Source organism: Leptonychotes weddellii, chromosome 10 (assembly GCF_054177405.1).
Source record: "Leptonychotes weddellii isolate Sample4059 chromosome 10, ASM5417740v2, whole genome shotgun sequence".
In the NCBI taxonomy this organism is placed as follows: domain Eukaryota; kingdom Metazoa; phylum Chordata; class Mammalia; order Carnivora; family Phocidae; genus Leptonychotes; species Leptonychotes weddellii.
In genome coordinates this window covers 54,806,642-54,832,151 of record NC_138378.1, presented here as the reverse complement: position 1 = coordinate 54,832,151, position 25,510 = coordinate 54,806,642, and the positions used below count along the sequence as shown (strand labels likewise).

The 25,510-nt window shown below is 38.3% G+C and overlaps 1 protein-coding gene across 3 annotated transcripts in view; it reads right to left on the bottom strand.

The window, feature by feature from the left end:
• PPM1B (protein phosphatase, Mg2+/Mn2+ dependent 1B) overlaps nucleotides 1-25,510 on the bottom strand; it is a 75,046-nt gene that overhangs the window by 18,221 nt on the left and 31,315 nt on the right. For 2 of the 3 annotated variants that reach the window (XM_006746337.3, XM_006746339.3), the window contains exon 2: nucleotides 6,070-6,929. The exons of the other annotated variant lie outside the window; for it this stretch is intronic. In XM_006746337.3, coding sequence (XP_006746400.1) covers nucleotides 6,070-6,915 — 846 coding nt within the window. In that variant the 5' untranslated portion in view covers nucleotides 6,916-6,929. The remainder of the gene's footprint in view (nucleotides 1-6,069; nucleotides 6,930-25,510) is intronic. 3 annotated transcript variants of the gene reach the window in all.

Sequence of the window (25,510 nt, the reverse complement as noted above, 5' to 3'; positions counted from 1 at the left end):
CACCCCCCAAAAGAATCAATACATTCTACAGGAATCAGGATTGACCATGTAAGTTCAGGTCAGGCAAAAGCTTTATACCAGAGATAATTAAAGTTACACACACACACACACAATTTCCATTAGGTTTTTATGTTATAAAAATTACATCTTATCAATTGGGAAATTAACTGAAAGATAGTTTCAGGAAGTTTAAATAACAAAAAATAAAGGAAATAATTTACATTTACACCTCAGCTCTGTGTGATTCCAATGATGCTTCTTCTATTTCTACATAAAGATGACTTTCAGGGGCGCCTGGGTGGCCAGACAGTTGAGCAACGGACTCTCAGTTTCAGCTCAGGTCATGATCTCAGGGTTGTGGGATCGAACCCATCCATCGCTCCAAGGCTCCGCACCCAGCCCTGAGCCTGCTTAAGATTCTCTCTCCCTCGCCCCTTACCCCTCCCCTCACCCTCTCTAGCTCTAAAATAAATAAATCTTAAAAAAAAAAAAGCCCCAGAGTGCTACAGTGTACTCACAGAGATATTAAAAATGAGGGGAAACAGAGTGATACTCCACATTTGTGGATACCCTGCAAACTAGTGTGAAGTCGTTCAGTTTTAACATCGGATAACACTATATTCCTCTCAAGGACATCCAATATTTTCAAAGCCGGGGTTTTGAGAGTTGCTATGATAAAAAGCAAGTCCCATAAAAAAAATCAACGTGATACAGGAAATGAGGGTGGCTGTGCCCAATGATTCCAAGATCTGAGAAGCTGTGCAGTGAACAGGTACACATATCTTTCTTGTTAGTATGTAACTGCAGTATCTCTTTTTTTAAGATTTATTTATTTATTTTAGAGAGAAAGAAAGAGAATATGAGTGGGGGGGGCAGGAAGGGGGAGAGGGAGAAAGAGAATCCCAAGCAGACACCCCACTGAGCACAGAGCCCCACGCTGGCTCAATCCCACACCGGCTCAATCCCACACCGATCCCACCACTGTGAGATCATGATCTGAATTGAAACCAAGAGTCGGACACGCAACCAACTGAGCCATCCAGGTGCCCCTGTAACTGCAGTTTCTTAAAGAATGAAATAAAGGATTTTTTCAATGTATATGTATTATTTTGTTAAGACATATATATACTCATTAAGCTTGGCTCTAACCATATAATACTTATATCTGCTAAGTATTAATATGGCTAAGTAGCACTACGAAAAAATTCTGAGATACTCGGGCACCATGAAACCAAGAAAGTTTGAGAACTGCTACACTATAGACTATACTTTTACATTCAGTCCTTCCCTTCCATACTCCAAAATACCCAACCACACTCCACTCTAATACTATTTATGTCTACATTTGTGTTATTTAGAATTACATTTTCTGAAAGCTATAACGGAAAAACTCCTGAGTTTAGAGCTAGACAATTTTGGGGGGTATATGGGTACATTTTTCATGTTCTATTACTAATCTGGAATGGCGCTGCCTTTGGAAAATAAGCCAAAAAGACATAAAGGCCCTGAAAAACTCTTGCCATCACCTCCTAAAATTCAATGTAGCAAAACGTGAAGACAATGGAGGTCTTGACCCTTGGTTTCAGCTCAGGTTGTGAGCTGAAATTTTCCCTCAATTTTATCCAACTATCAGGTACTATTCTCATGTATATAAATAAGCTTCTGATAAGTGTATATAAGCAGAATTTAGAAAATCGAATAGTATTTTAAAAGAAAAAATAATAGAACAATTTAAAGGAATACTGAATTTTACAATTTAAGAAAAAGCAGGTGGCAAAGTAACATGCATAATACGATCCATTTCTATAAAAAAACAAAAAACAAAAAACAGAAAGGAAGGGAAAGGAAACCCTATTTTTATATTTCTATATGTTTGTATGAATAAACAGAATTATTTGGAAGAATATGTGGCTGCTTAAGGGGGATGATATTTTTAAAAAGGACATAAATACAAACATCTTCGGATTTGTTCACAAATGTTCTTATTCATCTTGTAATTACTGAAAAAAGAAAAGGGAACTCTTAGTATTTCCATTCGGAAAAAATTTTTCGTCAAACCTTCTGTGAAACATTGGCAACGGACCCATCAAACTTGAATCAGGAAATGTGAGTTCTAGTCTTGGCTTCAACACTCATCAAAATATGACTTAACAGCTATCTTTTATTTTATTTTATTTTTTTTTTTAAAGATTTTATTTATTTATTTGAGAGAGAGAGACTGAGAGAGAGAGCACATGAGAGGGGGGAGGGTTGGGAGGGTCAGAGGGAGGAGCAGACTCCCTGCCGAGCAGGGAGCCCGATGCGGGACTCGATCCAGGGACTCCAGGATCATGACCTGAGCCGAAGGCAGTCGCTTAACCAACTGAGCCACCCAGGCGCCCTAACAGCTATCTTTTAATGGCAAACCTCTATTTCCTTACTTGCAAATTAGAAATGGATTATTATTTCGTTCATCTCAGGCTACTAGTAGGACAAATGAGTGTTATTTATAAGTTATGAAAGGCTATGCAAACAGCAGTTGCATAGCATATGCAACCTGAAATTAGCGTAAATACTATGAATGCTACTAGTATTGGCAATAAAATAGGAAGGCTGCTTTCTTAGGGATTATTCTCTCCTAGAGTTAACGTATCTTAAGAGAGTAATGCCTGAGTAGAGTCATCCAACACTTACTGCTTCATATTCCTAAGTGGCAATCTTGAAAGAGATTATCATTAGCAATAATAATGCTAACTATCTTTTATAGTTGTTGTGAAAATTAAATGCATTAAGGTATGTATAAAGTGCTTAGAATAGCATTTGGCTCATAGAAAGCAGTAATTTACTGATGTTATTGTGATTATGACGATTATCACAATCTTCCAAGATTTCATGAGTTAACATATAAAAGTGCTTGTAAACTATTAGGGCATGACAAGTGTTAGAAGTGTTAGAAAATATTAACACATCATTTAAATCTATTATCAGGGAAGCTTCTACTTAAAAATCAAATCTAGTCTCTCTCCTCCTGAAGTAGCTAGCTAGCACCTACTGAGCAATCGCTAAGTGCCAAGCACTGAGCTAAAGTGCTTTCCATGGATTTTAAAATTTTGTATTCAATCTTTCAAAGTTCAAAGCAATCATACTCTATTTTAATCATATTGTTTTATAACATTGCTAACCCCTGGTTTTACAATACAAACAAGTGACAAATTATGGAGTTAGAAAAACAGAAATGGGTAAGAAGTTTTAACATGCAAAGGTTCAAAATATTCAAAGGTCTGTTATGTTTCAACACAAAAGTTAACTAAGCTTCTCAAAACTGATTTCAATTTGGGGGCACCTGGGTGGCTCAGATGGTTAAGCATCTGCCTTTGGCTCAGGTCATGATCCCGGGGTCCTGGGATCGAGTCCCGCATGGGGCTCCCTGCTCAGCAGGGAGCCTGCTTCTTCCTCTCCCTCTAGTGCTCCCCCTGCTTGTGCTCTCTTGCTCTGTCAAATAAATAAATAAAATCTTAAAAAAACAAAACAAAAAAAAAATGATTTCAACTTGGGGCACCTGAGTGGCTCAGTCAGTTAAGCATCCAACTCCTGATTTCAGCTCAGGTCATGATCTCAGGTTGTGAGAGGGAGTCCCACACCCCACCTGAGACCCCACACTCAGTGGGGAATCTGCTTGAGATTCTCTCTCCCCCTCTCCCTCTACACCCTCCAGCACACGCTCCCATTCTCTCTAATTAAAAATAAAACCAAAAAACTGACTTCAATTTGAATGCAGCTTCATCCTAAGGAACTATGGTGGCCAACTTCCACTAAAATTGAATGACTCATGGGTTCCAACCTCTTGTCCCTATTACTGTCATTTATCATTTCTGAGATTCTAGGAATCCAGGATATTTAATACCATCACCAGGAATATTTAATTACTGATCAAAGCTGTCAAGCAAAGATCCACCACCAGAATCATTTCACCCCCTCCAAAAGGGTGGGGTCAAAATTCCTGAAAACAAACATCCTTTCAATGGAAGGGAGTGTGCATTTATCCACAATACAAGCTTCTTTTTTACTCCAAATTACAGACCTAATAGATTTTTGGCTATTCCCTTCGAAACAACACGCCATTCTTTCAACAAAATACTATACAACCATGACAAATGATTTAGACTGATACCTACAGACATGGAGATCTCGCTACAGCGTACTGTTGCACAAAAAAGCATACTGTAGAATAACAAGTATAATGATCTCCTTTTTATAAAAATATACATACTAACGGGCAGGCAAAAAAGACTGGAAAAATATATACCAATGAATGGAGCCAACTTCAGTGAGTGGCAAAATTTTTTAATGTTTCTTTATATGTCCTGGATTACCTGGAATTTTTTTTTAATAGCTAAGTATATACTTGTTTTATAATCAGGGAAAATGCTGTCTTCATCTGCTAGTCAGGCAAAAAACATCTGCTTGCTTTTGTCTCAAAAAGCTGCAGGTCAGAATCTCTCCACTTGGAGTCCAAAGGGAAGACATTTTTAGAGCCTATTCGATCACCGACAACCATCAATACTTTTGTAATTAACCTATCCAGATAAGTAAAAAAAAAAAAAGTATACAGTATGCTTAAGGGAAAAAAAGACAAAAAACAAAAAAACAAAAACCTTTGAAAAGCTAAAGGAACCATCATTTAAAACCCTTTCAGAAAAAAGCTGCCAACTGGAAATACCAGCCCTTAAATTTTCTCTATCTGAAGTTGACTCTTCCCAATCTATGAAAAAGAAGTAGACACTTCACCAAAACCTGGTTATCTCCACAGACTCAGAGAACTTCCGAAACTTTCTGCTATGTCTGTACCTTCCAAAGGAACTTATGTGGTGGGGAGAAAGAATAGTTCTAATCTAGACAGAATAAGTAAGTCAAAACCTTTATTTCATATAGCCAAAGGTTAGTTTTGCCTTGATATCTTTTTACTCAGTCATACAATACTCACATATTCTAGGCACTGGCCAGTTAACTCAGATTTTAACTGACTGCTATACAGGCCCTGTCAAAAACCCACCTGAAACTACTGAATATTTTAAAGACATTCAAGGGAATTGCTAAATGTCTGTTAGTCTGGATTTGCTTTCCCTATTACTATATCAAGTTAAGATTCACAGGACATTACAAAACTAAATTAAATGTTACTGATCCACAGGAATTCTTCCAGCATTATATTTTATCCTACTCTTTGGTTTTTAATCAGTGATGACAAAAACATCTATACAAAAAGAATTCTGGTATCTTCTACAAAAGTTAAGATATGCTCTACCATGTCATGTATCACTTATATAAAGCCACCTGTAAACTCCTTTTTGATTTTGTTGCTAGGAAAGGGCTTCTTTTACTAAACAATAAGAAATACACAATTTACACTTTTACTTGTTTTCATCTTAGCTGCTAGGAGGCTCAGATCTAAATTACAAAACCTGACTTAGCCTAGCTCTCTGGTTTATCTTCCAATATTATACATGGCTTTTGATCTTTTGTGTATTTATTACAGAAATATACCATATACATAATTCATTAAACTGCTTCAAAATCAGGCATAAGACCTCTGTTGCCGGGTGCCTGGGTGGCTCAGTTGGTTAAGCGACTGCCTTCGGCTCAGGTCATGATCCTGGGGTCCCGGGATCGAGTCCCGCATTGGGCTCCCTGCTCAGCGGGGAGTCTGCTCTTCCCTCTGACCCTCCCCACTCTCATGCTCTCTCTCAAATAAATAAATAAAATCTTAAAAAAAAAAAAAAGACTTCTGTTGCCAATACTGAGAATTTAAATCAAAAGGCACAATTCTATATAGATGCCTCAGCTGCGGCAACAAGCCACAAAGTACTTAAATGACAACAAATGCCACAAATTTATTAATCTTCAAACTAGAAGGTTGAGGCAAACGAGGCTGGCCAAAAAAAAAAAAAAATTCTGGTGAAGAAAGTAATTTAAAAATATACAGATTTTCCCTAATGAAAAGTTTTTAAAATTTAAGTCTGGTTAATTTTACTTACCGTGCCTTTTCAAAATTAACAGGGTATTTTAATTATAACAAAAAGACTTACATACCTTATGTAAACAAGTGTCCACTACCCAATTGCACACATTTTCCAGGTCATCAGATACCTCAAGCCTAGATTTAACAAATTCACAGAGCTCCTCATTACTCATAACATCCCAGATCCCATCACAAGCCAAGATGATAAATTCATCCTCTTCTGCTCTTAAAATTTCATAAACCTCAGGCTCTGGAGAAACAAGTTGTTCTGTTGGGCCCTTGCCATCAACACACTTGTAATCATAGTCCCCCAAAGCACGAGACACTGCTAATGAACCATTAACACGTTGTATCATTACGCTGCCTCCTGCATTTTGGATTCGCTCCTTCTCCCTTGGATTGCAAGGTTTGTGATCCTGGGTAGAAAAGCAGACTTGTCCATTCCTATACAGAACAGCACGTGAATCACCACAGTTGATAAAGTAGATATGCTTAGGTGAAATCAGGACCCCCACTGCGGTTGAACCACTTCTGTCCATTCCGTTTCTGAGGTCTGAAAAGTTACGCATGTATTCATCAATTTTCAAAAAGCCAGTTCTGATGCCATTCTTGACATTTTCCACGGAGGGCTCAAGAGCAGATCCTGATTTTCCAGCTGCCCTAAAGTCTTCATTATTAGTGATGTGTTCTAATAAATGTGTTGAGCAGTAATTTGCTACTCGAGATCCAGCATGACCATCATAAACTGCAAAAAATGACCAGTCTTCCAAGCCGTGAGGAATACCTACAACAGCTGTGTGTGCATCTTCCATTTCTACTCTCCATCCTTGCATGCTGCTCAGGCCATAACGTAAACCATTCCCAGCACCATGAGCATTATGTTTCTCAGTTTTGGGTTTATCCAAAAATGCACCCATGTTTAATAATGAATCTGAAAGAAAACAAAAATTGTCAAGGGTTATATGTTTAAACCTGTCAGAGAATTATCTACAATATTCCATCTATTCTCTAGTAACTCCTGTCTCAAATATATTTTTCAGTATTATCTGAATTTACTGGAATAACAAAAAAGAAACCAAGAAAATTTCCCCATACATCCTTATTCTAGAACAGTGGTTTCTCAATCCTAGCACATTAGAATCATCAGACCAATTAAATCAGAATCTCTAGGGGTGAGACCCAGATATCAGTATTTTTTTTTTAAGCCTCTCTGGTGATTTAGATGTGCAGTAAGTTGAAAAGCACTGTTCCACAAAGGAAAACTAAGAAACACAACCTGGTTAAGTTTTCTTAAATATTCAATTTATAAGAGAACTCAGGGTTCAATATAGAAGACTGAACCATCAGAATATTCAGAATGGTGTTGCATCTTTTCTAATATATTAAGGTACTTTAATATATTTCAGAAAGACTTCCAAAAGCATGTATTGTAAGATACTTTCCCCCAGTGATCCTGACAACCCCAAAATTTAATTAAAACATAAAATCTCCATTCTACAAACATTTGATTTTATCAAAGCTTTACTGTTTATCAAATTAAAAACTTTACTTGGATTGACTGAAATCTATTACTTAGAGTCTGTTAAAACAATGTAAGTTTAATGATGTGTTACAGAACATACTTAACATTGCTGAGTTTTCTAATCCGTGAAGCAGCATTAGGACAACTTCTACTCAGTGCTGACAGACTTAACAATCCATAGACAGGATTATAAAGTACTCCTATGCATCCCTCTCCCTCCTGACTTCACTGTTATTTTAGAATAAAGCTTTTCCAATTTCAAATGACTTGGACTAGAGTGGTGGTTCTCCAAATAAGCATGCAGATGCCCTGGTAGTTTCCCACCTACAGTCCTGGCCCTAAAACTCACTAGCTGTGTGACCTTGAGTAAGACGTTAGTCACCTGTACTTCAAATTCCTCCTGTGAATTAATCAGTCACTTTCCCCTTCTCCTCTCTGGCAAATGCGTATCACAACAATAATACCTACACTTCACAGGGTTGCAGTGAAGAATGAGTTGATACAGTGTGCTTAGAACAGTACTTGAAACAGAGTAAAACCATAAAATGTTTGTTATTTGCTCAAAATGCAGATTCCATAGCCCATCCACACACCCAAAGTTTTTTTTTTTTTCCAGTACATCTTGGATGGGGACCTTCGAAAGAGCATGCTGGTGGGGCGCCTGAGTGGCTCAGTCATTAAGCGTCTGCCTTCGGCTCAGGTCATGATCCCAGGGTCCTGGGATCGAGCCCCTCATCGGGCTCCCTGCGAAGCCTGCTTCTCCCTCTCCCACTCCCCCTGCTTGTGTTCCCTCTCTCGCTGTGTCTCTCTCTGTCAAATAAATAAATAAAATCTTTAAAAAAAAAAGAAAAGAAAGCAAGCTACAGGGAACATTAAGAATCAAAAGGAACCTCTAACAAACAAGGAGCCAAATACTGTGCAAGTTACACCAGAACAGCCTTGCTTGCTTGCGGCTGCTCTCACTGCTAGGATTCCTACCTGCTGTCTGTTTCCTTCTGAAGTCTCTTGCTCAAGATTCAAAGTCCAGGAAATGAGTGACTGAGCTTAGGTCACTAGTACACCGACCGGCTTTATGAGCGACTGCATTCTTTCACAAATAGGTCATTTTTTTTTAAGATTTTATTTTATTTATTTATTTAAGTAGGCTCTACAACCAACGTGGAGCCCAATGTGGGGCTTGAGCTCATGACCCTGAGGGTCAAGACCTGAGCTGAGATCAAGAGTCGGATGCCTAACCAACTGAGCCACCCAGGTGCCCCTAAAAATATTATTTATAAATAATCTCTATACCCAACGTGAGGATCAAACTTACAACCCTGAGATCAAGAGCTACATGCTGTTCCGAATGAGCCAGCCATGCACCCCACAAATTGGTCATTTTTAAGTCCCAAATTGATATTTTAAAGTTGGGTTTGTCCCTTAATGATTTTTGAGTTTTACTTATTTTTAAGTAATCTCTTACACCCAATGTGGGGCTCAAACTCACAACCCCACCATCAAGAATCAAAACACTCTTCTGACTGAGCCAGCCAGGTGTCCCTGATTTAATTTTTCAAACATGAAATATCACATATATGAAAGTTTACATAATGTATACATATAGCTAAAGAGTAATAAAATGAACACCTATGTACCCACCATACAATTTAAGAAGTAGAACATCATCAAGACCACTGAGGCATCCTATTATCCTGAATTTTATCATCAGTATCCCTTGTAGTTTAACCATTTGAGGCATAGTTTTATATGTCTGACACTACACATTGATGTGAAGTACAATGTATGCTGCTCTAGTATTCTTGGTTTTGGCTCACCACTATATTTCTGAGATTCGTCCACATTGATGCAGAGCCATAGTTCACTATATGCTCATGTACAATTTTTATCTATTCTACTATCAGTGAATAGGAGTTATTTTTCATTTTTTAAAATAATAAAACAGTGCTATTGTAGGAGTTTTCCTAGAATATATACCAAAATTCCCAAGTACTTAAAGTATGCAAATCCGACAGTTACTATACATGATCTTTTTTTTTTCCCAACAAAAATCACAAAACAGGGGCACCTGGATGGCTCAGTCAGTTAAGCGTCTGACTTCAGCTCAGGTCATGATCTCAGGGTCCTGGGATTGAGCCCTGTGTAGAGCCCCGCATCAGGTTCCTGGCTCAGCGGGGCATCTGCTTGTCCCTCTCTATCTCCCTCTGCCTCTCTCCCCGCTCGTGCTCATGTGTGCACTAACAAATAAATAAAATCTTTAAAAAAAAAAAAATCACAAAACCATTACCTTTCCAAAGCTTTATTTCCCAAATGCTCATTTGCTAACACTACTTTCTTTAAAATAGTTACCTTCTTGGTAAGTAACCTTTATCCTTAATGGGAAGATTGTGTGTGTGTGTATTCTCTTTTAGCTAAAAGTATCTGCATACTGCTGTGGAATTAGCAACTTCTATTTTAAGTTGTATTATTCTTCAAAAGCAAAGAACTTTGCTATGAGATAATCAGCAAACTTCTATGCAGTAAAATGTACTTCTTGGTCATTTCTCATATAAGTACTGTAAAAACTAGATTTTATTTTTTTAAAGATTTGAAAGAGAGCGCTCACGCGTGCCAGCAAGGAGAGGGGGAGCGGGGTGGGGGGGGTTGCAGAAGGAGGGGAGAAGACAGAGAATCCCAAGCAGACTCAGTGCTGAGCACAAGGCGGGCGGGGCTTAATCCCACAACACTGAGATCACAACCTGAGCCAAAATCGAGAGTCCAACACTCAACCAACTGAGCTACCCAGGTGCCCCCAAAACCTACTGTATTTATTTTAAAGTTAAAGGTCTTATTTTTATAAAATTAACTACATTGATGGCACGCTAACAGCTCTTTATAAACTCCTGGTTCAATTTCTTTGCTGCAGTAATTTACCTATGAATGATGGAGTAAATGATTTTTACCTTAAGTAACTATGACTTTCTTCCATAAAAGGTTGTCTTTATTAAAGAAGTCATTTACTATTGAAAATATACATTTGCCTAGCATCTCTTTGCTTTTGCTATTCACCCCCCAAAAACAGTCATTATTACTGAAACACAAGTTAGCAAACACTAAGGAGAAAGTATGTTACAACATCTACATTTTATTAAAATAAAATCAATCATAAAGCAAATCTTCTACAATGTGTAATTATTCTGATACTGGTTTCTTCACATCAGCACTGTATACTGAAACACTGCATGTTTCAAAGGCATGTGATGACAAAGAAATGGGTTTTAATTTTTTGCCATACATTCCATGTTATTTCTGTCATTTCGACCAAAACAGAAAAAACAAGGGTTTCCCCAGTGATATGGCTATCTTTTACTGTTCAAAAGAAACCTCAAAGGGCCTTGTAAACATTTATAATTTAGTGCAGTTTTGCACTCTACTGATGGCTTTATCAAACATCTATGGAAAAAAAAACTCAAAAGGTTTTTATATTCAGAATGCCTAATTTTTAAATGACCTGCTAACTTGTTATGATTTCATGCTATCATTTAGTTACATGTCAAACAGCACTGTAACTCAGGCAAGGTACAGTTCCAATATTATAGATCCATATTTCAAACAATCTTCAACGATCTCAGATTTTTTTGCATTTGGTATTTCAGATCTGATTGTATCATAGTTTTTACCCCAGAATGAGAGCTTATACTGGAATTAGGAGTTCTAACATTTTTTATGTGTATGCCTGTGTGAGCTTTATTATAACTACAATCAATCTTTTCTGATAGGAGTCTTTTTTAGTCACTTGCTCACTTTTTGAAGCAGCTTCATTAAAACCTAATCATATGAAAATCAACATAATCACAGGTAAACTTCAGTCACGACGACAACGAATACAAGTGAGAAAGTGAAAATTCCACCCTTCCTCAGGATCTCTCACCAGCACATCGGACCTACTAACAGTGTGGGAAGCCAGGGCCAATCACTGTATTAAAAGCAATTTGCCTTTTTCAAGACGAAAGACAATTAAGAGAAGTTCTAATTTTTAAAAACTTAATACTAACGGCTTGTTTTGTGAACCCGCATTCAGAGATCAGTGATGTATACAACTCTGTGGGCCACAGACTTTTTACGAGATTGAGAATGTATGCACAGCAAGCATTATCTAAAGACGGAACACATCTGTCTTTTTCCATTGCCTTCTTGGAGGAAAATACATTAGTGAAACCACAGCAGCATAATATGACTTTTTCAATCAATATATAATAATTGTACTATGAAGTAAGAATCTGACAAATGATATTTTAAAAGGGGTTGTCATACTTGGAAGATTAGGGACTCACTGTTGTCTTTTATTTATTCTAAGTAATTTGCTTAAATCACTCTAAGTAATCATATTTTTATTTTTATTTTTTTATTTTTACTATGATTTTTTTTTTAGGTAAACTCCAAGCCCAGTGTGAGGCTCAAACTCACAACCTGGAGATCAAGAGTCACATGCTCTACTGAGCCAGCCAGGTCCCCAAGTAATCACATTTTTAAAATCACTTAAAAGGTTTCACATGTGTTTACATATTATATAGCATTCAATTCTGGGATGACCCTACAATTTCTCATTTATAATTAGTGCTTAAGTTCCAGCAATAAATTATACATACTTTTAATGTATCTGGCAAAAGAATATTTCAGCTTCGTTCAATCAATTGAAAATTACAAATAACAACAGTACAATAGTTACTCAAATATTTTTTCCCCCTTCCCTTTATTATTATTATTATTTTTAAGTAAACTAGCCCCAATGCAGGGCTTAAACTCATGACCCCAAGACCAAGAATCACATGCTCTACCAAATGAGCCAGCCAGGTGCCCCTCATTCAAGTATTTTCTTTTCTTTTCATTCAAGTATTTTCTGAGTACATGCTGCATGCCAGGCACTGTATCAGGTACTAGGAATAAGTTGTCCCCTTCCCTAAAAGAACTTCTAGTCTGGTGGAAGATAAAGACCAGTACACAGATTATGAAGGCACCCTGTGATAGAGGGTACAATGGGATAAATACAGGTATGCCAACAGGAGGTGTCAAAGATAGCCTCATGTATTTAAAAATTTTCCAGGGGCACCTGGCTGGCTCAGTCAGTGGAGCATGTGACTCCTGATCTCAGGGTTTAAGTTCGAGCCCCGTGTTGGGTGTAGAGATTTCTAAAAAATAAATCCTAAAAAAAAAACTCTTTTTCTAAAGGAAGAAGCCCAAGCTGATACTTACATGATGGAAATGGGAGAAGAAATTAGACAGCATATACAAAGACCAAAAGAAGAGTAAGAGCACAATTAATTTGGTATAACTGGTATGTATGTGTATATTTGTATGTGAGTATATACATGAGCATTTCAAGGGGGAAAGCAGAAGCACTGAAATCCTAAGAATAACATTATTTTCACTGAAATGTCCATTATCTACTTATCTTAGAATCATAGATTTGAGAACTCAAAAATGTGTCATCCTCTTCTTGCCTGAGAAAGTAGTAAACCCATCTGACAACTGTGCTTTTTACTGAGAAGAACAAATATGGGGAAAAGTTCTAGACGTCCTAAAATTTAGATGAGTTGTCTATAGTTTACATTCTTCTGTAGAATAAGCCTCCACATAAAAAATTCTAGTACCTTTGAGTTTGCTTACAAACCAACCCTGAAAGGGAGTAAGTGTGGAAGGTGGGCAACTTTTACATATAACAAATCAAATTTCAGTGAAGAGACTCGAAGCGCTGTTCAAATACTCACACTGAAATATTACCACAATGTTCAAAATAAGGTCAAATATATGCAAATACACATAGTCAAAAGGTACTCACAGTACTCATCACCAGATAATTAAAACAGTTGCAAAACTGAATTTCAGGTTCCCTTTTTTCCTAAATCCTTCTTCAGCTCATTTATAATCGTCTCTATTCCTTAGGTCCAATGAATCCATAGGACAGAGGTTTTTTTCTCCCTTTCCCCGTGAACATGTCTAAGGACTAGAACTTCGTCTAAAGAACTGGATTCATAGTTGCTGGAGAAGAAAAAAGGCTAGTCTCTGATTACAAAACACCCAAGATTCAATGGATTATATTTACTACTATTTCTAAAAGCATTAAATACAGTGCACTTAGTTAACAATTATTCTGATGATAAATTCTCTAACAAGAAAAATTATCTGAAGCATTGTTCTTTAAAAGTTCCTCTGAATTTCAAGTTCTAGGTCCTTTGCCTTAGCTGACAGACCATGGCTGATTTGTTCCCATCAATCTTATTTCAAGAGGGATACACTTACTTCAAAGCTGCCCTCAGTTTACAATCAAGCCCAAATACATTTCACATTTATAAACAAAAGTGAGAGCACAGTAGGAAACATTTAATAATAGATCAAAGAATATAGCTTCATTTTTTCTTTTTTGTAAAGATTTTATTTATTTGACAGAGAGAGATATAGCGAGAGAGGGAACACAAGCAGGGGGAGTGGGAGAGGGAGAAGCAGGCTTCCGGCTGAGCAGGGAGCCCGACGCGGGGCTCGATCCCAGGACCCTGGGATCATGACCTGAGCCGAAGAGCGTCGCTTAACGACTGAGCCACCCAGGCGCCCCTATAGCTTCATTTTTTCCAAATAAAAAGTAACTTATAAAAGTGAAGGAAAAAGCAAGTATTGCACCAAACATTTGTAATAATGGATTCTAATACAGCCTCAATTCAAAAGCAGAACTATTCTACCATAATTTGGACACTAAATTTTTTTAAAATCGTGCCTTCCCCTCTCCTTAACTATCCTCACCTATGCAAAGTTACATCCTTCCAGAAATGTCAGATTTCAGTCTTACCTTTTCCAGAAATCCTTTCTCCATGGTACTTTACTAAACTTCACTAATAGTTACTTCTTCCCCATCCATTTAGTACATGCTACTTTGCATAATTAATGGTCCCTCTGTGTTTACCTCCTACTTCCCAAAATAGTATGTTTATTTCCCTGCCCAAAGAAGTACTGGAATAAATGTCAGAGGACTGTTTTTAATAATTAGTTTGAAAGAAGTGGTTTAACAAAGCAACACTTCATTCCCAATAAGTGATAAATAATACATCATATGGCTTTTACCATAAGGCCGTATCTTCCCTAGAACTGAAGTAGATTTGATGAAGGATATAGACATGCGTTGCATTATACTGTAGAGAAAGGCCACAGGCAAGAAAAAAAAAACTGAACTCATCATTCCAGTGTTATAGAAGAGCCTCATTCTGTCAGAGAGACTTCCAAGGACAGCATCCAGGTGTGGGATCTGGGATAATGGATGCTAAAATGGTGTCCACCACATTAAGGCAATCCAGGGTTTATACCATATGAATGAAACTGTGCATTCCAGAAGACAAGTAATCAACTAAATTATGTATTTGGTTATTGCACTATATGCCTATTTCCCTTTGGTTTTCCTCTATCTTTAACATAGTTTAAAAGTTCTTACCTTATCTCAATTATATTATGTCAAATTAAGGGGGAAAAGTCTCACGCCCATGTTCTAGAGAGGGCTTTGAAGTCACACTGAATACTCTCTGTGTCCCTTAAGTCAGTAATAACAAGAAGCAGTAGTAATAAGGGATAGTCTCCCAAAGAGGAGAAAAACTTTGGCTTAAACAAAAGAGCTGAGAATGAAAGTTCTGGCCACTCCTACCTGCTTGGACCTGTTTTTGTTTTTAAAGAAGTAACAGTTGGGGCGCCTGGGTGGCTCAGTCGTTAAGCGTCTGCCTTCAGCTCGGGTCATGATCCCAGGGTTCTGGGATCGAGCCCCGCATTGGGCTCCCTGCTCAGCCAGCTTCTCCCTCTCCCACTCCCCCTGCTTGTGTTCCCTCTCTAGCTGTCTCTCTCTCTGTCAAATAAATAAAATCTTAAAAATAAAATAAAGAAGTAACAGTTTACTCACACATGATAGTCATAAAGTCATTTTAACAGTTCATTTCATGGGATCATCTATAAGGTTTGCCCATGGAAATTTTGTCATGAATTATAAAAACATCTATTAGAGCAGATTATTATTACCAAGTGCCATAATTTACTGAAGTAATCTGGGAAAGCTTACCCAACAGAAAATCCAGAAAACTGGGGCGCCTGGGTGGCTCAGTTGGTTAAGCGACTGCCTTCGGCTCAGGTCATGATCCTGGAGTCCTGGGATCGAGTCCCGCATCAGGCTCTCTGCTCGGCAGGGAGTCTGCTTCTCCCTCTGACCCTCCTCCCTCTCATGCTCTCTCTCATTCTCTCTCTCAAATAAATAAATAAAATCTTTAAAAAAAAAAAAAAGAAAAGAAAATCCAGAAAACTAACTACATGTTTGACTATACATATATCTAAATCTCAAAAGACTAAAATGGTCCCAAAAGAACCAAGAAATCTGTAGTGGGCTAGAAGAATTAATATTTTCTGATAATAAATAAAAGCATATTAACTTACACCCAAAATACAAACACATGTAATAAGCATACCATCTTAAGACAATAAACTGAAGGAAACAAGGAAAAGAATGCCTAAACATTGGGTTTGATCCTGGCTCTACCAAGTATCTGTTTTCCTAGGGGGAAAAAAAGAAAAGCTGTACAAAACAATACTGAGCATTTCTTCCTGTTCTGAAATTCTATGCGGTTAGAGTCTGGCTAGTAAGTAAACTACCAACTGCTGCCAACAAATATAAAATTATATGACATCGTAAGACCAAAATACAACTCACAATGGATAGTTCAGTACCACTGGGCAAGTTTGTATTTCATTTGCAGTATCGGGAAAAGGTAAGTTAAGTAAAGTAAAATAAAGTTAAGTAAATGAATTAAGGATTTTAACCAGCTTTCTCACTTTAAAGTTGGAGAACTTACATAGGCTTATTGCCCAAGGCTCCCAAAATGATTGCAACCATATCCTCGTTTCCAACTTGAAAAAAACAAAACCTCAATTAAGTCAAGCATGTTCTTCTCCTATGAAATCTTACAAACTACTCCCACCAGAAGTATTTATCACCTTTCTGAACTCCTGGAAGTAATGTCACACACAAGCCTTATATTAAATGGTAGCATTTACATCATTCCAGATGTATTTGCCTATGTCATATAGTACCAAGTTTCAATTTCAACCTTTTATTCAAATCAAAGGCAGTCTTCTTACTGAAATTTACCATTAAACAGAACTAAGCTTGCCTGTTATTATGTTTTCATTATTCACCCACGGAGTTTACTTATTTTTTTAAAAGGTTTTATTTATTTATTCATGAGAGACAGAGAGAGAGGCAGAGGCAAAGGGAGAAGCAGGCTCCCCATGGAGCAGGGAGCCCGATGCAGGGCTGGATCCCAGGACCTCGGGATCATGACCTGAGCCGAAGGCAGATGCTTAACGACTGAGTCACCCAGGCACCCTACCTTTTGTTTTTTTTTGAAGGAAGAAGTCACTAATTTGTCACGGTTATCTTTTCGAGAAGTTTAGTTTTACACTCTGTGTAAAGAAAGTCAATGCTGGAGCACCTGGGTGACTCAGTCGTTAAGCGTCTGCCTTCAGCTCAGGTCATGATCCCGAGGTCCTGGGATCGAGCCCCGCATCAGACTCCCTGCTCAGGGGGAAGCCTGCTTCTCCAGCTCCCTCTGCCTGTTGCTTGTGTTCCCTCTCTCACTGTCTCTGTCAAATAAATAAATAAAATCCTTAAAAAAGTCAATGCTTCTCCATGTTGCTGGGCACTGTCTGCCTTGAAGAATGACTGTCGACTCAAGAAGGGAGTAACATTTTGGTTGGGAACACCTCTCTGAAATCCCACAAGACTATGATAAGGGACTTTTAAATCCATGGAGATAAAGTGAGTGAGAGCAGAGACAACAGTGAAGCCTGGGAAGTGGCAGAACCAAGACTCTGACTTAGTTAAACATGAAGCTAACTGTGAGGCAAAAAGCAGCATGCTCACTGAAACTGCAGACTGGAGGCACTGCTGCAAGGGGAGGTGAATGTGGGGCCAACAACAAGAGGACCAACTGAAAGTCCACCGGAAGAGGCAAGTGGACTTCCCAAAATCCTCCTCTCTGGGTCAGCATAGCTGAATGAAAGAATACCAATCCCTCACCCCAGAAAGAGATGGAAGTTTATTTCTGAAGAAGTTAAAACAGAACCTTTAGAACTGGAGAACACCAGGGAGAGATTAAGGCTGGAAACTAGCCTTAAAACATAAAACTAAGTAAAAGTTTACTCTAAATAAAAGATGAGAAGAGGCTTATTTATACTCTTTAGAATCTCACTAGTTCTACAGGAAAGATCTTATGTACTGACACTGGAAGTTACTCAAAAATAGAGGTCAAATCACCCCATAGTGAATCCCACAGCCAACAAACCCCATAGATAGGCACAGAGCTTCCAATCAGCTATTCAATGTCCACTTTAAAAATATAAGCACAGTCCACGGCCAAACATAGAAGAATTTCCCTAATAAAAGAGAGAGGGGCCAAAACAAGCAGAAACAGGCAGCTTGGAAAAGAAAACCCTAGAAAGGGACTAGGCTGGGCAAAGAAAAGTTAATCACAAAAGGAGGAGGAAGGAAGCATGCAAGCAAACTCCTTTCAGAAAGGTAAGAGAGATTTTGAATCCATGAAATAAGAGGATGTTATTAAAAGGAAAAATAAAACATTCAGAGGACTAAAAGATCTCCTGTAAAGTGAAAACAGAATCATAGAAGAGAAAGCTGGGAAAATGAAAGTTGAGGGAAATGCCCAGAAATTATAGCTACAAGACAGATGGTACAATAGGAGAGGATCAGCCCACGAGGTTCAAGAGCCAAAAAATGGGAGTAAGGGAATACAGAAAATTGAAGAGAACAAATGCAGGCACACCTTGGAAATATTGCAAGTTTAGGTCCAGACCACTGCAATAAAGCCAAGTATCGCAACAAAGCGAGTCAAACGAATTTTTCAGTTTCCCAGTGCACATAAAAACTATGTTTATACTATACTGTAGTCTATTAAGTATGCAATAGCACTATGTCTAAAGAAACAATGTGTATACCGTAATTTAAAAATACTTTAGGGGCGCCTGGGTGGCTCAGGTCATGATCCCAGGGTCCTGGGATGGAGTCCTGTATTGGGCTCCCTGCTCAGCAGAGAGCCTGCTTCTCCCTCTCCCTCTGCCATTCCTCCCCCGGCTTGTGTTCTCTGGCTCACTGTATCTCTGTCAAATAAATAAATAAAATAAATAATAAAAATACTTTATTGCTAGGGTGCCTGGGTGGCTCAGTCGGTTAACCATTTGCTTTTGGCTCAGGTCATGATCCCAGAGTCCTGGGATCCAGCCCCATGTGGGTGAGTCAGGCTCCCTGCTCAGCAGGGAGTCTGTTGTCTTCCTCTCCTCCTGCGCCGCCCCCTGCCCCCCAGTGCTTGCACAAATAAATAAGTAAAAATACTTTATTGCTAAAAAATGCTAACCATTATCTGAGACCTCAATGAATCACAACCACTGGTCACAGATCACCCTAAGAATTATAATAATGGGAAAGTTTGAAATATTCCAAGAATTACCAAATATGACAGACACAAGGGCACCTGGGTGGCTCAGTTGGTTAAGCGTCTGCCTTCGGCTCAGGTCATGATCCCAGGGTTCTGGGATCGAGCCCCACATCGGGCTCCCTGCTCGGCAGGAAGCCTGCTTCTCCCTCTTCCGCTCCCCTTGCTTGTGTTCCCTCTCTCTCTGTCTCTCTCTCTCTCTCTAATAAATAAATAAAATCTTAAAAAAAAAAAATATGACAGACACAAAGTGAACAAATGCTGTCAAAAAAATGGTGCGGAGAGTCCAGCTTAATGCAGAGTTGCCACAAACCCTCAATTTGTAAAAATCACAGTATCTGTGTAGCTCAATAAAATGAGGTATGGCTATAGTTTATAAAAATAATATAAGGAAACTTCCAAACTGAAGAGCGGGCATGAATTTCAAAATGGAAAGAGCTCATTCTGCGACAAGCACAATGGATGGAAACAATTACCAAGGTACATTAAAAATTTCAGAACACCGGAGACAGGTGTAAGAGCCTATAAGCTATCAGAGAGAAAAAGGTTTAATTCAAAAACTGAAGAATCAGAATGCCAACTGGTCCCAACTGGGTATAATCCTATTTTGAAAAAATGAGGAAGTATGGGGGAGTATGCATTATGTGTATGGTTGGGGTGGTGGAATGAAAAGAGCTACATTTCATCTTCAGTAATGGCCTAGAGAATTCCTAGACCTGGGGGGAAAAAAATCAGGGACGCCTGGGTGGCTCAATCAGTTCACTGTCTGACTCCCGGTTTTGGCTCAGGTCATGATCTCATGGATTGTGAGATCGAGCCCCATGTCAGGCTCTGTGCTGGGCATGGAGACTGCTTAGGATTCTCTCTCCGTCTCCCTCTGCCCCTAACCCCCTGCCTGCACTTTCTCTCTCTCTAATAAATAAACCTTTAAAAAAAAATCAAAAAGCACATTAGAGATTTAAAGATAAATTCCAAAGGAATCAGCTGTAAGAATTTGAAATGGTTGGTTCTGAGGAATCTTCTCCAAAAAGAGGTGCCCACAGAATTGTTTGGTTCTTTAAACTATGTAAATGTTCAATTAAAAAAAAAAAAACTAAAGAAGCATAAAGTAAAACAACAGCACACTATGAAATAAACTGCATTTCAGGGGCACCTGAGTGGCTCAGTCGGTTAAGCCACTGCCTTCGGCTCAGGTCATGATCCCAGGGTCCTGGGATGGAGCCCCACATCGGGCTCCCCGCTCCGCAGAGAGCCTGCTTCTCCCTCTCCCACTCCCCCTGCTGTGTTCCCTCTCTCGCTGTCTCTGTCAAATAAATAAATAAAACCTTAAAAAAAAAAAAAAAATTTGCATTTCATATCATGAGCTAATTTCCCTAATATATAAAAATGTCTCACTAGGGATTAATAATCCAAAATATATAGAGAATTTCTACAACTCAACACCAAAAAAACAATCCAATTAAAAAATGGATAGAAGACCTGAATAGACATTTTTCCAAAGACATACAGATGGCCAAAAGACACATGAAAAGATGCTCAATACCACTCATCGTCAGGGAAATGCAAATCAAAATCACAGTATCACCTCACACCAGCTAAAATGGCTGGTATCAAAAAGACAAGAGAGGCACCTGGCTGGCTCAGTTGCAAGAGCATGCAACTCTTGATCCCAGGGTCATGAGTTTGAGTCCCACAACGGGTGTAGAGAATTCTTAAAAATAAATAAATACGGACGCCTGGGTGGCTCAGTCGTTAAGCGTCTGCCTTCGGCTCAGATCATGATCCCAGGATCCTGGGATGGAGTCCCACATCGGGCTCCCTGCTCTGCGGGAAGCCTGCTTCTCCCTCTCCCACTCCCCCTGCTTGTGTTCCTGCTCTCGCTGTGTCTCTCTCTGTCAAATAAATAAATATTTAAAAATAAATAAATAAATAAATACACTATAATACTACAGGTTTCTAAAAAAAAAAAAAGACAAGTGTTGGTGAGGATGTGTATTCACATTCATTTTCTGGGAGTGTACACAGAACTGGAAACCGCACGGAAGAGAAATCAAGCAGTTGAAAGACAGGAGTGAAAATGTACCCTTTCCATCTTAAAACATATAAATGTAATAAAATTAAATTACATAAATTTAATGCCATTAAATGAACACTAGTTCAACAAGGAAAATTCCTTTAGAGTGAATCCTCTTTTAGCAATCAAAAGCTCTAATTCATAAAAATCTAAACCTTTATAAATATCGATATATTGACACCCAAAGGTTTTTTTCCTCTGCAAACAAATCAAAGGACAATCACCTACATTAACAGAGTGAGCAATTAAGACCCAACAGATATATCCTGTTCCATTTTAACGTATCATTTCCTTGAAGAAGTAAACTCACTGTTGAGTCCTACTATTAAAAAGAATAAATAAAAACCTAAAGCCTACACTCAATGCATAAAGAAAACTGAGGTGTAACAGTATCTAGAAGATAACATCAAGCTATGATAAAGCGTATCATAAATTCATAAAGAAATGCATATACCATGTAACTAAGGGAAAAATCCTTTTCTCCAAAGAATTTAGAACAAGCATAAATATTTAGTGCTGCTACATTGTAAATACAAGTATCAGATTCTACCTAAATGAACTGCACTTCTGTAAGAGACCAGATTAAAAAAAAAATTTGCATGGTGCATTTTACAAATTTATAGATATAAGATTAACATATCCTTCATCAGACACCATGAACATAAAAGCTATACTATGAGCCATGTTAGCAGAAATCCAGTATTTCCGATAATTCTTTCAAGACATTTCTTTGGTCTAAGACTGTAGTATAAGCATATTCTGAAAGCATCTGAAACAAATTCAATATTAATGCAGATTTTAGCTAGCAATATACAGCTACATAAAACAATTTTTCCATATTTTCACAATGGCAGAAAACAAAAAATTTACAGATGCCCTTGAAAAAAAAATTACGAAGATACAATTAGAGAATAGAATTGCATCTTTTATAGGGATTGATGTATAAACTCAGCATACGGCTAACATTACGTAGACTCAAAATTACCCTTGCAAAACCATTAAAATAATAAAAGCTAACCTTTATATAGGCCCTTTAATATGACCAGGCACTGAGCCTATATTAACTCCATCTATATCAGTCAATTCGTTTAATCTCTGCCAACACCCTTATGAGGTAGACATTACGGTCCTCGTTTTATAGAGGGCACTGAGTCACAGAATGGCTGAGTAACTTGTCCAAGGTAAGGAACCCAGGCTGTCTGGCTCCAGAGTCCATGCTCTTAACCACCACCAACATACAACAGAGTTGATATTAAAAGTACACCAGGTTTGTTCTTGCGTTGAAACAAATCTGTTTCTTCACATGAACAAAAATATCTGCATGTCAGAGCCTTGATTCTGCTTTCTTTCACACACACACTATTTTGAATCATTAACAAATCCCATCAATTCTATCTCCAAATATAGCCCAAATCAGTCCATATCTCTCCTTCTGTAGCTGCACCAGCCTAGCTTAAGTCATCATCACCCTTTGCCTGCACTACTATAATAACCTTTTAATGAGCGGTTCCACTTTTGCCTCCCTATAATTCATTCTCCAGGGTGATCTTTCCTAAAGGTAATGAAACCATGTCACTCCTGACTCCCACTGAATTTAGAAGAAAACCCAAACTTAGTACAATACTCTACGATCTGACGCCTGTCTGGTTCTTGAGCCTTACTTCCGGTAACTCTTCCATCATCACTGACTGCTGGCTAGCCACAGTGGCCTTTTCTTATTCCCTCACTACGTCACACTTGTTCCCCATCTCTGGACTTTTGTTTTTATTGTTTTTTCTTCTTGGAATCACCCTTAGTTGTATGGCTAACTCCTTCCTGACATTTAGATCTCAGCCCAACTGTCAACTCAGAGAGACGTTCCCTGACTACACAATCTGAAGTATTCTCCAAATACCATCATGGCTCATTTTACTGTTTTACTTTACTCATAGCCTGCTGAAATTGTTTTTCATTAAATTTTTTATTTTTTACCCCAACAAGAATGTAAGTTCCACGAGTGGAGAAACTGTATCTATCTTATTCATTGTCAAAATGACTAAAACTAGTCATGGCACATAATAAGCACCCGATAAAGTATTTGTGGAATGAATGAATGAATGAATGGGCAAGTGAGCACCAAATGAAGCAGCACTGGATGATGCTCACATTATGGGAGGTGTACTGCAATTGAAAATGGCTGAGCCATAGTTCACAACTCAAGCTCATTAAAGCTAGAAAATATAAACACAACAGTCTAGATTAACATAAGGTTCAATACTCTGACTTGCCAAACATATAAAGTACTGCATTCACTAAGAACCACATTTTAAGAGGGACTCTGACAAAACATAAATATATCCCAAGCAGAAGAATGAAAATAGCTTAAAAAACACTTGAAGAACATATAAAGAACATTTGAAAAAGCTGATATTGCTCAGACTAGAGAGAAGGTACAGGGCTGGTGGTCAATACTGAATTCTTACTAAAGAAGAAAAGGCTTATCCATTTGTTCCAGAGGGCAGATCTAGAATCAATGGATGGAAGACAGGTGTCTAGTTAACATTAAGACATTTTTATTTTTTTAAGACATTTTTTAAAAGATTATGTTATTTATTAGGGATACTGAAAGAAAGGATGGAATCAAATTAAAAATTCGGAATTTCAGTTGACATGCACTCCCACTACCTACCCCCAACAAGGGATTTTTAAAAAGGCATCTCTCTATATATATATTTTTAAAGGTTTTATTTATTTATTTGACAGAGAGAGAGACACAGCGAGAGAGGGAACACAAGCAGGGGGAACGGGAGAGGGAGAAGCAGGCTTCCCACGGAGCAGAGAGCCCGATGTGGGGCTTGATCCCAGGACCCCGGGATCGTGACCTGAGCTGAAGGCAGACGCTTAACGACTGAGCCACCCAGGCGCCCCAAAGGGCATCTCTATATTTGAAGATGTCAATTGCTTATAAATACATGGAAACCAAGATGCACCATCATCTTGCTGTAAACTGCAACATAAAAATGTCAGTGCCCCTTCCAAGCTAAAGTCAGAAAAAGAATATGGAAAGAAGAGCAAATGAAGGAGAGAGAATTGAGGAACATAAAATAGAAATTGTGATCCCCACTAAAATGATGATCACTGAGACTACTTACAAAAAAAGTAAACACAAAGAAAAACAAAAATATTTGTACTCTTGTTTAATAATGTAAAATCTATGCATATAAAATATACAAAAATTAAAATGGTTGCTATTAGGGGCACCTGAGTGGCTCAGTCGGTTAAGCCTCCAACTCTCGATTTCGGTTCAGGTCATGATCTCAGCTCAGGTCATGAACTCAGGGTTGTGAAATCAAGCCCCAAGTTGGGCTCTGTCCTCAGCACTGACTGAGTCTGCTTGAGGATTCTCCCTCACTCTCTCCCTCTGCCCCTCCCGCTCTCTCTCTCAAATAAATAAATCTTAAAAAAAGGGGGCGGAGGGTTGTTATTAGACTGGATAATATTATGAGGGTTCACTACAATTTAAAAATACTCTCTTAGGGGCACCTGGGTGGCTCAGTCAGTTAAACGTCTGCCTTCGGCTCAGGTCATGATCCCAGTGTTCTGGGATCGAGCCCCGCCCGCATCAGGCTCCTTCCTCAGCTGGGAGCCTGCTTCTCCCTCTCCCTGCCGCTCACCCTGCTTGTGCTCTCTCTCTCTGTGTCAAATAAATAAATAAAATCTTTAAAAATAAATAAATAAAAATAAAAATACCCTCTTAATGACAATACTACTGAAGTAAAACAGGTACAGGGGGGCTCAATATGTACTATTATTTCTACCTTTATGTATGTCCCAAATTTTCGATAACCAAATTTTTTAAACTAATTTAATGCTGTCTCTCTAGGTTCTACCAAAATTAAGACCACTTCTTCCTCAACAACCATACTTGGATACTGGTGACTGTAATGAAATTTAAACTGCAGGACATGTAGAGAAGATCCCGCCAAAACAATTTCATTCTCCCTCTATTCCCTCATAATTATAAATGCCAAAAACCACTCATAAATCCATCAGCCCTAGGCCAAAGGTAAGAACCTTTAGCTGTCTCAACAGCACAAGGGGGCCAACTGCAAAGAGGTTTGGTCAGAAATCAAGCCTCTTCAGGGACAACCAGGTGACTAATTTGAGAGGGTTAATGGTCCTCTCACCTCTTACTATTTCAATTAATTTCTGCTCCAGAGACTCATTATAACAAGTAATCATACAATGCTTTTATCTTATTTGAGGCACTAAGGAATAGGCAAATACTTCCATGGTGCTCATTCGGTTGCAGGCACTGTTCTAAATGCTTCACACACATTCTACCCTTTAGAAAAACAAATATCTGAAAAGCAAACAATTTGCAAAGAGACCTTCAACCAAAAATCTTTAGACACAGCAAATTATAAAATTTCAAC